The sequence below is a fragment of the Macaca thibetana genome, chromosome 9, assembly GCF_024542745.1.
Source record: "Macaca thibetana thibetana isolate TM-01 chromosome 9, ASM2454274v1, whole genome shotgun sequence".
Taxonomy (NCBI): Eukaryota; Metazoa; Chordata; class Mammalia; order Primates; family Cercopithecidae; genus Macaca; species Macaca thibetana.
Window position 1 is genome coordinate 32009278 of NC_065586.1, and position 12993 is coordinate 32022270.

The 12993-nt window shown below is 39.5% G+C and overlaps 1 protein-coding gene across 5 annotated transcripts in view; it reads right to left on the minus strand.

Annotated features, from left to right (window-relative positions):
- The window catches only part of EPC1 (enhancer of polycomb homolog 1), a 113172-nt gene that overhangs the window by 2285 nt on the left and 97894 nt on the right, over nt 1-12993 (minus strand). For 3 of the 5 annotated variants that reach the window (XM_050805443.1, XM_050805441.1, XM_050805444.1), the window contains exons 11-14: nt 3077-3195; nt 2928-2996; nt 1939-2080; nt 1467-1830 (exon numbers count right to left, since the gene is read on the minus strand). In XM_050805443.1, the coding sequence (XP_050661400.1) occupies nt 1467-1830; nt 1939-2080; nt 2928-2996; nt 3077-3195 (694 nt within the window). The remainder of the gene's footprint in view (nt 1-1466; nt 1831-1938; nt 2081-2927; nt 2997-3076; nt 3196-12993) is intronic. The other 2 variants (XM_050805445.1, XM_050805442.1) reach the window with 1 other exon arrangement.

Genomic DNA, 12993 nt, shown 5'->3' on the forward strand with positions numbered 1-12993 from the left:
AGCCTCAAATTTGTATTTCACTCCACCTGCCAGAAATGCTTTTTCTTTCTCCTCTTTGCCCAAAGACTAACACAGACTGAATCTGGTCTTATTTTGTTAGAACAGTCCCAGAATTCCCTGTGCAAAAAAAGATTTCTCCCTATACTGAAATTACAGCCATCATCTATACAACTAATTTAACAAGTGTATAATGCTTTGTGATATCTACAGATCGAACTTCTCACTCTTTTACGCCTGGCTGCAGTTATAACTAAACTGAAAACACCTGTCTTTTTCTTTTGCTTCTCCCACAGTACCTTGTAGACAGCAGGACTGTAACTACCATTAATTCTACAACATAATGGAGCATAAGCAAAATTCTCGACTGTCTACTGAAATCCAAGAAAGCAAGTTAGCACAAAAAATAATGGTTTCAGAGTTGACCTGGCACAAATACTGTAAGTCTTTACATTAATCAGAATAGCTTAAGGCCAGGTGCAGTGGCTCATGCCTGTAATCCCAGCACTTTGGGAGGCTGAGGCAGGCTGATCACCTGAGGTCAGGAGTTCAAGACCAGCATGGTCAACATGGTGAAACCCTATCTCTGCTAAAAATGCAAACATTAGCTAGGCATGGTGGCACATGCGTGTAATCCCAGCTACTCAGGAGGCTGAGACAGGAGAATCACTTGAACCTGGGAGGCAGAGGTTGCAGTGAGCTGAGATCGTGCCATTACACTCCAGCCTGGGTGACAGAGCAAGACTCCATCTCAAAAAAAAAAAAGAACAGCTTAGCACACCAGTGATAGGGTGGGGGGTTCTATCAATTCTACCTGTTTACATGAGAAGCTGTGGAAAAAAAAATCATAAAAGAAACGTTCTAAAGAGAACTCCTTCCATACAAAGATGGAAGAAAAATGAGAGCATTATAGGTTTTTTTTTTGGAGACAGTTTAGCTGTTGTTGCCCTGGCTGGAGTGCAATGGCGTAATCTTGGCTTGTTCCAACCTCCACCTCCCAGGTTCAAGCAATTCTCCTGCCTTAGCCTCCTGAGTAGCTGGGATTACAGGCATGCACCACCATTCCCGGCTAATTTTGTATTTTTAGTAGAGATGGCCTTTCACCATGTTGGATCGCCTGGTCTTGAACTCCTGACCTTAGGTGATCTGCCTGCCTCTGCCTCCCAAAGTGCTGGGATTACTGGCGTGAACCACCATGCCTGGCATAATCTGTGGCTATAGCAAGAAAGGGACATTCCAAATCATATATGCAATATTCACTATACCAGTTAGTTCAAATTCTTAATATTGAATTAAGTGTTCAAGAACTGTTTAGTTCTTGAATAAAAAAGTGATCAATTCTCAACTATACATTTTTAATGTATAAAAAGAACAGAACAGGAAGCACAAAGAAATAGGTAAAGAACAATGCTGGAGGACTGAAGTTAGATCTCCCATTCCAGGTATGTTAGGCTAAAATAACTACTCACCTTGGAACTGAATCTACAGAGGATGAAGATGGGACCTTGGAAACTTGACAGTTTGCTGCGGCAGCCAGCTTTAAGGCAGATGATGGAACAGCACTTAAAGTCCTCGGTATATGTCGTGCATTTATTGGGGCAATAGAGTTTACAGTGGCAACTGATGAAGGTACAGTTAATCGAATGTTGTTCCCAATCAGAACCTGAGTAGTTGCAGAATTGGCAGCAGTTACTTGATGACTCAGTGCACTGTGGGAACTTGAAGTCTGTGTAATATTTGAAGGCTGTAACAAAGCTGAACCTGCCGTTGATGGACTTGTATGTACAAGTGCTGTTGGTGTAGTACTACTGAGGTGTAAGCCCTTGTATACTCCTAGAGAGAAAAAGAAACATACATCTAAACAATGTACAACTTTGCTGTTTATATTATAGATATATGTTATAAATATAACCCAAACAATTTAAATGTCTTTATTCTTACCTGAGGCTGGAAGAACACCATTCACCCCGATTCCAAGCACCACATCATCCTTCATCTTGAATCCCATCAGTTGTTCTGATGTCACCAAAGCAGAAGCAGCAAACTGAGCACTAGCAGAATCCAAAGTCTTAGAAACAAAACCCTAAAAAGAAAATACAAAAGAAATCTAATCAGTATCGCTTAGTATCAAATCAGTAGCAAAGCTACACATGTATACCAAAATCAGTTTGAATATAGTAAGTAAAAATGGCAAACCACTGAAATCTTTCTTTTTTAGTATCCTGAGATGCAACAGTAATCATCTCTTTTGATAGTCATATATTTGAAAAATGAAAAGTAATCTAAGTTGTAAATTTTGCTTCATATGTGACAATATATAATATGTATAAGTCGATTACCAAAATAAGCCTTCTATAATGTGGAAACAGCAAACCTCCAACACAAAATGTTGGACAAGAAATACGCTAGTAAACATTTCAGTGATTTGCAAATCCATATAATGAATGAATAAATACGTAAACTTCCTTCACCTAACTTATACACACACATGTATGTATACACACACAATGAAAGGTACCTTTGGGATAAGATAACTATCCCTTTAGAAATGGAAGCAACAAAATATCACATAATTTAACCTAGAAATTGATAGGCCCCTCAACTTTTTAAAAATAAATTTTTCCTGCAAGATGCATAGAGACTCAAAACTCAGCTTTATGTCCTACATGTGTTTAAGTGGCAAACATTTATCATGCTTTAGGTTTAAAAGTTATCTCTTTCAACAGTAGGAAAGGTTATTTTTGCATAATTTAAAAAGTCTTAATAATAATTAACATGCCCAACAGAATGAACTGGGTGGGGTTATATATTCAAGAGGTACATTAACGGACTACAGGTCAGACGGGAAGACAGTATCCTCATCTCATTTAACTAAGTGCTTAGTTTTACTTTTTAAAATAGGGAGCAGAGGCAACAGCTTCCATACTCACCTGTAGTGTTCTTTCTAAACCCTGTATATTCAGGCGAAAGCCACTTTTCTGCTGGTTAGATGCAAGGTTCTATGACAACAGTTGGTAATTAGAGATGAACTCTGGTGGGAAACAATGAGGGATAATCATAAGACAGACAAATCCCTCACCTGTGATGTGTTGGTGGAGGAATTACTATTTGCTTGCTGTTGCTGAATTTGTGCAAGCTGCTGTTTCTGCATGAGTGCCAGTTGCTGTTGATGTTGCTGGTATTGTTCGGCTGTAAATGCTGAACATAAAATAAAGAAACACTTTATACAAATGCCCAGCTGTCATATATGTCTTACAATACTAAAACGAAAATTCTGCATTAAAAGAAATTTGTGCAAAATTGAAGCATCTGACAAAGGATCATGATCCTGCTAAAGATCACTTCCAAATGAAAATTTCTGTGTTTCTGCTACCACATTTAACAAGACTGGCATGAATTTAAAGAAAAAAAAAAATTAAACTTCCTGAATTAAACACAGGAAAGAGAACTTCTCACTTCCCAAATTTCAACATCACTTTTTTTTTTTTTAAGCTGTGACACTTGTTCTAGACAGTGTAGAAAGGTAATATCAGCTTTTAAAATCCATAGATTTGGAATTCAACTTTGCACTGAGCTTGAGAGAAATTCTGATAATTACCATTTGATTTCTATTTAATCCATATCTTCCCAATGCATTCAGATGATCCCTAACAGCTCTGTGTATATATACTAATTGTTCTACATATTTTCTAATTATAGTCATTAAAAAATTTTCCTCTATATGAAAGATTACAGTTGTTGGTTGGTTTATTGCCTTTTTTTTTTTTTTTTTTTTTTTTTTTTTTAAAGAACTCATCCTTTAAGTTTAACAGGAAGAAAAGAGGCTCCAATGTTAAGGTTAATTAATTTTCCCCACCCAATTAACCCACCTGGAAAAAATCCAGTCAATAAGAACGGAGTTGTTTATGTTGATTTACTGTACAGAATGATGTCTGAGGAAAGACACTGTGTTATGCTACTTATGTTTGTCTATGGAGAGCTCAGTTCTAAAAAAAACAAACAAAAAAATGTTCATTTATTACCCCCCCAAAAAAGTGTGTGCAGTTTTTAAAAAGGAAACCTTTTTCTCTTTTTGCCAATTAAAAAAAAAAAAAAAGCACATACAATCACAATACCTCTGACTTTAAAGGCGTCTTTAAGAAGACTGTGATGTTTGTTTAATTAATTAAAACAAAAAAAGATTTATCATGCATCCCTGGCTACCAGGGAATCCATAAATCATGCACATTTCCTCAATCTAAAGTTTAATGTTTTCAAAATACTGTCACCTAATTTGTTCTTGTTTAACTGCAGTTTGATAATTTAGCTAGAATATCACTTCAGGTCTTATAATTTTCACTTATGTAACTCATGAAGAATCTTTCTGTACCCTCCAGGATATAGTTTCTGCCTGGTACAACTAGAAAATGCTTAGGTACAAATTCTGCCATATTTTGAATGGATCAGAAAATTGTGAAATAATATTCAAGAAAACCTCATAAGTTATTAGTATCTACACAGGCTCTCATACTTGAGTCGAACTAAGTTCTTGGGTTACAAGGGCAAAAAAGTAACTTCTTGTTGGAAATTGGTTTTCTTATTTTCTGTGTGTGTTAAAATCTGTTCAGTTGGTATCTGTCCTTTGATGAGCTCCTTTTCCTACTATGGTTGTAATTCACAAATCTGCAATCTTTAGAAAAGATTTTTATTGATAATAGAATGCTCCTTAAATACTGACATAAAAATAACTGTCAACATGATCATTTCCATATAAACAGAAATGTGTTGTTTTGAAACTTGAAGAAAATCTAAAAAGGTCAATGCTGCCCTAAAACAATTTCATAGTTAATATTCTCCTTATGTTTAAAAAATATCCACGAAAAGCAATTATTTAAATGTAAGGATCCTTGATTCACTAGATACTTTTGCCAATATATTTTTGAGATTTACAGCTGAATTTCCTACGTTTGAGTGTATGGCCTAAGCCTTGGCTTTTCTAGTAGAGAATGCTCAGTAAATTTAAAAGCAAACCATTTTTGGAAGGTCAGGTCATTACATATATAGAAAAACCATAATTTAGCATTCACTGAATGTCTATGTATGAAAGTCTATATAGATGAAAGAAAGTATTCTTTTGTAGAACTTTGCTGGTGTGTGTGTTTAATTAAACATTTATCAGGAACTAATTAGAAATTCACATGAATAAAGTCCAAATATTTTTGCCTTATTTAACATCTTAATCCTGGGTCTTTGAAGGTCTTGTGAATTTCACTTCTTAACAACTGTTAACTTCTTCCTAATACAGACTTGGAAATAAAAATGCAATCAAGGCCAGGTGCAGTGGCTCACACCTATAATCCCAACACTTTGGGAGGCCAAGATGGGTGGATCACGAGGTTAGGAGTTCGAGACCAGCCTGACCAAGATAGTGAAACCCCGTCTCTATTAAAAATGCAAAAATTAGCTGGGTGTGGTGGCATGAGCCTGTATTCCCAGCTACTTGGGAGGCTGAGACAGGAGAATCGCTTGAACCCGGGAGGTGGAGGTTGCAGTTAGCTGATACCAGGCCATTGCACTCCAGCCTGGGTGACAGAGTGAGACTCTGTCTCAAAAAAAAAAAAAGAAAAAATGCAATCAACATTTTAGATTACTATGTTGGCCTATTTGTTAGATATTGCTGTCTTCTACAGAGTCTAGTTATGAAATTTTTCCTGGACACTTTTGGCATATAGTCTAAGAAAAATGCACAGAGCAACCCTTAAGTTGAAAGTGGTGGTAACAAAAACCATGGTCTAGGGGCCAAAAGACCTTGACATTCTTAGTCCTCAGCTCTATCATAACTAGCTCTCTATTCCTGGGAAAGTTAGATCTTTTGGGACTCTGTGTCTTCATCTAAAATGAGAAAGACAGGGTGGGCGCCATGGCTCACGCCTGTAATCCTAGCACTTTGTGATGCTGAGGCGGGTGGATCACCTGAAGTCAGGAATTTGAGACCATCATGACCAACATGGTGAAACCCCGTCTCTACTAAAAATACAAAAATTTAGCCAGGCGTGGTGGCGCACGCCTGTAATCCCAGCTACTCAGGAGGCTGAGGCACAAAAATCGCTCGAACCCAGGAGGCAGAGGTTGCGGTGAGCTAAGACTGCACCACTGCACTCCAGCGTGGGCCACAGAGCGAGACTTCATCTTAAAAATAAATACATACATAAATAAAATGAGAATGAGATTAAATTAGGTGATCATTAAGGTCCTTTTCAGCTATGAGATGCTAAGGTTTTATATTTCTTCTGAGAAATAAAGTTCAATTCCTAAAGAAGGTTCTAGTGTGAATGAGTAAAAAAACTTGGACAAAGGTAGTAAATATGGGCAAATGAAATCTGAACTGGGTTGTATACATTATTTATCCAGAAAAAGTTCCCGGGTCTTTATCCTGAGATGACCTCAGGTCATGATACCATTATAACCTGAAAGTCTAACCAAATGCTAAATGGAAATAAGACAAAAATGACCACCCTCACCCTCTCTAAATGTCTATGAATGGATTGAGATATCAAGGTAGAACATTTTTAGGTTGTATGTTTACCTCTTGATATGGTGTGGGAATCAAGTTTGTAATTCACACAAAGGTGGGCAAGATGGTTGTTGCTGACAGAGGACCAAATCTAGAGTCAGAATCCTTACACAAAACCAGAAAGTTTTGAGGTCAGGAAGGACTCTTGGAGGTTGTAGGATTTCTTCCTACAACCTCACCTAGAGATGAAGAAACTTCTGAGGTCACACAGATGTAGTAGTGGAAGGAAAAGAGAACCCCAAAGCAATGAGATTTTAAATTGAAAAATAGACAAAAATTCTTGGATTTAATATTTATAAGAAATCTAACTTCTGATGTACCAACAGTATGAATCAAGTGCTTAAAAAGCCCGCATACCTAGAGCACCTGACAAACAAGGGTCTATGCAGGGAGAATCCTATGTGTGGGATGGGATTAAAAGCTCCAAATATTTAACCAGGAATGGGACTAGGAAAGGAAGCATGATAGGACTTCAACTGTGTGAAGGCCATCATGATGCCGGAGGGGGAGCAAACTCACTCGGTATACTTCCATGAGCAAACCAGGGACCTGCAACTTTAAATTTAAGAAGGCAGTTTTTGGTTCAATACATAGACAAATGTGCTAACCAAGATCCTCAAATAACTCGATCTAGAAAGTTGTTAAATTTACCTTCACTAGAAATACTTAGGCAGAAGTAGAAACTACCTTTGTTTTGGTAGCTTCTAAGTAACCAATTCTCTGGGGCAGAATTTTTTTTTTTTGAGACAGGGTCTCACTCTGTTGCCTAAGCTGGAGTGCAGTGGTGTGATATGGGCTCACTGCAGCCTCGACCTCCTGGGCTCAACTGGTCCTCCCACTTCAGCCTCCCAAGTAGCTCTAGCTGGGACTATAGGCGAGCACCACTATGCCTGGCTAATTTTTTTATTTTTTGTAGAGATGGGGGTTTCACCATGTTGCTCAGGCTGGTCTTGAACTCCTTAGGCTCAAGCAATCCACCCTTGCTTTGGCCTCCCAAAGTGCTGGGATTGCAGGCGTGAGCCACTGCACGCAGCCTAAGACTCTGAGTCCACTTGTACTACAGGGAAGTCATGGTACGGTGCATCAGCAGCTGGACAGCCTATAGCTCAGACTGCTGCTCTGTGTACTGTACTCTTAGAGCTAAAGGTCATCAACGGAGATGATCAAAGGAGAGAAGCTGAGGGGAAAGTGATGGGTGCTAAGGAAACATTCAGCCGTGAAAGATGGAGTTTAGATTACCAAAATGTACACTTTTTTTTGGGGGGGGAGTCTCACTCTGTTGCCCAGGCCTCCCGGGTTCAAGCGATTCTCCTGCCTCAGCCTCTCGTGTAGCTGGGATTACAGGTGTGTGCCACTACACCAGGATAGTTTTTGTATTTTTAGTAGAGACGGAGTTTTCACCATGTTTGCCAGGCTGGTCTTGAACTCCTGATCCACCTGCCTTGGCCTCCCAAACTGCTGGGATTACAGGCGTGAACCACAGCACCCGGCCCCTCAAAATGTATACTTTGTTTTTAATAAAACCAGAAGTAACCCCAAATGCCTAAAGACCATGAATTAGAAATTTCTTTTAGTACACAGGCCAAACATTATTTCAATATAAAACAAAAGATAACTTTAAAGAAATATAAAGCAAAATGATTCTTCAGGCAGTTATTAAAGTATGATCTCCTAAATTAATGAGACTGAGTTGACAGGATTCACGAGCCCTTATCAGCCATCTAGAAATGTAATTTGAAAACCAAAGTTTGTTGTAATTCATTTGTTGGCAAACTACGACCAGACCTGACCTCATCTGGCTATGAATGATTGAACAAGAGATTATCTGCAGTCAAATATTCCTCTTAGTGTGAATATTCTTGCACTTTATTATATGAGTATAGAACTATTAATGTATTTTACTACAGGTGCTACTCCTGACTCTGCTACAGATGTTATGTAATAATCCACCTTCTATAGCAAAAAAGTTCTGAGGCTGGGCACGGAGGCTCACGAGGTCAGGAGTTTGAGACCAGCCTGGCCAATATAGTAAAACCCCATCTCTACTAAAAAAATACAAAAATTAGCCAGGTGTAGTGGTGCGCACCTGTAGTCCCAGCTACTCGGGAGGCTGAGGTGGGAGAATTGCTGAACCCAGGAGGCGGAGGTTGCAGTGAGCCGAGATTGTGCTACTGCACTCCAGCCTGGGTGACAGAGCAAGACTCTGTCTCAAAAAAAAAAAAAAAGAAACAAAAATTCTGAATTTTGGAACACATTTGAATAAAGTCAAGGTCCTGCAGATTCACAAAACCTTACAAAATATTCAGTGCTCAAATCTAGAGTTCCTTTTCCACAGTAAGATTAAAATGTTATGTTACAAACTAAATTGCACTAAGTTATAGATATTAAGACTTGGAACATATCATTCTAACCACGTATCTCCTATTCGTTTATAAAAATAAACCAAATCTTTACTGCAGATATGAAAGCTTAGAAAAATAATGCAGAATGCTGGTGAAATTTTACTGGAAATTAGGAATTCACTAGCTTAAAAATCACTTTGTTTCCAGTCTTTCTGAATTATATAAGGACTCTTACATAAGAGTCCTTATGCAAATGAATACTCAGTCACTGAACACTCAACTTCCCAAGGTGCTTTTGTGAGTTAAAAAAACAAAAAACAAAAAACAAAACTGTATTTGGAAACTGTCCAAAATCACCTATTAACTGAAGATTATTAAAAATATACAATTTATCCTTAAGTACTAAAACCTAGCCCCCAAAATTCCATATACACATATGGTCTTTCCCAGTTCCTTACCACTGTGCTGTCCTGCTGCATGGTATCCAGAGGACCAAGCACTCAACACACCTAACTCACACAATACTCGGGTATTAGGAAGCCTAATACCTGACTGCTCAGGCTATACAAATATGCAAAATAGTCAAGAGTGGGAGGGAAATTAAAAAGATTCTGAGTAGCTGAAACAGACTATAAAATGAGCATATTAAAGCTCATGCACTTTACTAAAATGGACTTCTATTATCTTCATTTAGAATTTCCGATTTAACTTAAAACTCCCAGCACTTTGGGAGGCCAAGGTGGGCAGATCACTTGAGGTCAAGAGTTCAAGACCAGCCTGGCCAACATGGTGAAACCCCATCTCTACTAATAATACAAAAATTAGCTGGGTGTGGTGGTGTGCCCCTGTAATCCCAGCTACCTAGGAGGCTGAGGCATGAGAATCACTTGAAGCCAGCGGGCAGAGGTTGCAGTGAGTGAGATCACGCCATGGCACTCCAGCCTGAGAGACAGAGTGAAACTGTGTCTCGAAAAAAAGGCCTGGCACGGTGGCTGACGCCTGTAATCCCAGCACTCTGGGAGGCCGAGATGGGTGGATCATGAGGTCAGGAGTTCAAGACCAGCCTGGCCAAGATGGTGAAACCCTGTTTCTACTAAAAATACAAAAACAGGCATGGTGGTGGGTGCCTGTAATCCCAGCTACTTGGGAGGCTGAGGCAGAGAACTGCTTGAACCGGGGAGGTGAAGGTTGCAGTGAGCTGAGATCATGCCACTGTATTCCAGCCTGGGCAACAGAGCAAGACTCCGTCTCAAAAACAAGACAAACAAAAAAACAATGATTGAATATTCAGAAATGGCTATATTATAACTCATATATTTGGCTTAAATAGCAGCAAAGCTTATCAGGTGACTTGTATTTTATAAAATAGTTAACTTCCAAACTCATAAACAAGTTGAGCAATCTCTAATATGAAAGTCAGAAATCTGAAATGCTCCAAGAACCAAAACCTTCTCTGCATTGACCTGATACTACAAATGGAAAATTCTACACCTGGCCTCAAGTGATGGGCCATAGTCAAAATGCAGTCAATACTCTGTTTCATGCATAATTTTTATTATTTATTTATTTTGAGACGGAGTCTTGCCCTGTCAACCAGGCTGGAGTGCAGTGGCGTGATGTTGTCTCACTGCAACCTCCACCTCCTGGGTTCAAGCGATTTTCCTGCCTCAGCCTCCTGAGTAGCTGGAATTATAGGCACCCACCACCACGTCTGGCTAATTTTTGTATTTTTTTTTCCTTTTTTTTTTTGAGATGGAGTCTTGCTCTGTCACCCAGGCTGGAGTGCAGAGGCGCCACCTCGGCTCACTGCAAGCTCCGCCTCCCGGGTTCACGCCATTCTCCTGCCTCAGCCTCCCCAGCAGCTACTTGGGAGGCTACAGGCGCCTGCCACCATGCCCGGCTAATTTTCTTTTTTTTTTTAGTAGAGACAGAGTTTCATCATGTTAGCCAGGATGGTCTCGATCTCCTGACCTCGTGATCCGCCCGTCCTGGCCTCCCAAAGTGCTGGGATTACAGGTGTGAGCCACCGCGCCTGGCCAATTTTTGTATTTTTAATAGAGACGGGTTTTGCCATGTTGGCCAGGCTGGTCTTGAACTCCTGACCTCAGGTGATCTCAGGCGATCTGCCCGCCTCGGCCTCCCAAAGTGCTGGGATTACAAGCATGACCTACCGTGCCTGGCCTGACTCTTTTAATAAGCCCAACGCTGCCAGTTTTTCTGCTGGCATCAGACTACATCAGAGTTTCTTTGGTTAACTGCCAGAGGAAGTAGTCTGGTTTGTATGTGGGGGCCATGCCGTATGAAAATTAAAAATTATCTTTAAAATCACAATTACTACTGAATGAGGTAAGATGCTTAACCTATGAATAAAGTGGCAATGCAGGCACTCATGCTGTAAGAGGAGCAACACATTCAACTTCCCCTACTCCAGGCTCACTCTGGAGAATATATTCTTTCAGTAAATTGTATTTAGAATTCTGTATAACATTTGAGCTGCTACATTTTCTTTTTTCTTTTTTTTTTTGAGATGGAGTTTCGCTCTGTCGCCCAGGCTGGAATGCAATGGCATAATCTCGGCTCACTGCAACCTCTGACTCCCAAGTTCAAGCCATTCTCCCTGCCTCAGCCTCCTGAGTAGCTGGGATTACAGGCACCCGCCATCATGCCCCGCTAATTTTTGTATTTTTAGTAGAGACCGGGTTTCGTCATATTAGCCAGGCTAGTCTGGAACTCCTGACCTCAGGTGATCTGCCGGCCTCAGCCTCCCAAAGTCCTGGGATTACAGGCATGAGCCATCACGCCTGGCCTAAATTTTCTTTTTTTTCCTTCAGGGGTCTGGAGTTGGATTAAGTGAAATGCACTTATGATATGGGTGCACTGCAATATACTCTATAGAGTATGCAGAGAAAAGCTTTAGGTCTCTGGAATATTCACAAATATAAATGAATAGTGTCACCCTACAGTAGTCTGTAGGTATCTATCCTCTAAGTATTACAAGATCTAGCAAAGTTTAAGGAGAAATTGAAAATAATTAAGACAATAGGAAAAAAAATAGATAAACTCATTTTTAAAAAGTAGTATCAAGGCTGGGTGCAGTGGCTCACCCCTGAAACCCTAGCACTTTGGGAGGCCAAGGCAGGAGGATCACTTGAGGCCAGGAGTTTGAGATCAGCCTGGGCAACATAGAGAGACCCTGTCTCTTACAAAAAATTAGCCAGCCATGGTGGCATACGCCTGCAGTCCTAGCTACCCAGGAGGCTGAGGTGGGAGGATCGCTTAAGCTTGGGAAGTTGAGGCTGCAGTGAGCCATGACTGTGCCACTGTACTCCAGTCTGGCTGACAGAGAAAGATCCAGTCTTAAATACATAAATAAATAGTTGTATTGCATATATGAGGGAAAGAAATGATAAAGAAGAAAAATTACAAGGTTACTAATTATTTCTTTTCAGCTAAGCTTTTGGTAATGCTCATCTTTTAATGTTCTTTGGCAAACACAAATCAACCAAGTTTTACAGCTGTTATTAATATGCCTATTTAAAGCAGTAGAGCAAAACATTTTTCAAAAAAAAGAGCATTATAAAATTCTTAAATATTTAGGATAGTTGAAGTTGACACTTCAACTTCTCTATTTAAGGGGTGGAGAAGATAGAGATTGACAGAACATGCCTATTTTCTGAGAAGTCTCAAAGAATTTTTTACAGCTTAGAAAGCTTCATTACCAGGGTAACCTATGAGAAGTTTATACTGTTAAAACCTCTACACTAACACTATATTTAAGTCTTTATTGAAAAGTTCTTTATTTTGATTCTTAAGACTATAAAAGTAGAGAGAAACTGGCTTTTGGTGATAAAGACAGTAACATTAATGGGATTATAAATAAGCTATTCGGCCCTAAAATAGCTTTATCTTCCAGTTGATTTCTGAATTGTGATTATTTTTCTCATGAGCTGAAAGACTTCCATTTCACAGAAGTACAGCTGACCCTTGAATAACATGGGTTTGAACTGCCTGGGTCCACTTATTTGTAAATTATCTTCTGCTTCTGTCACCCCTCAGATGACAAGACTAACCCCTCCTTCTCCTCAATGTGAAGATGACGAG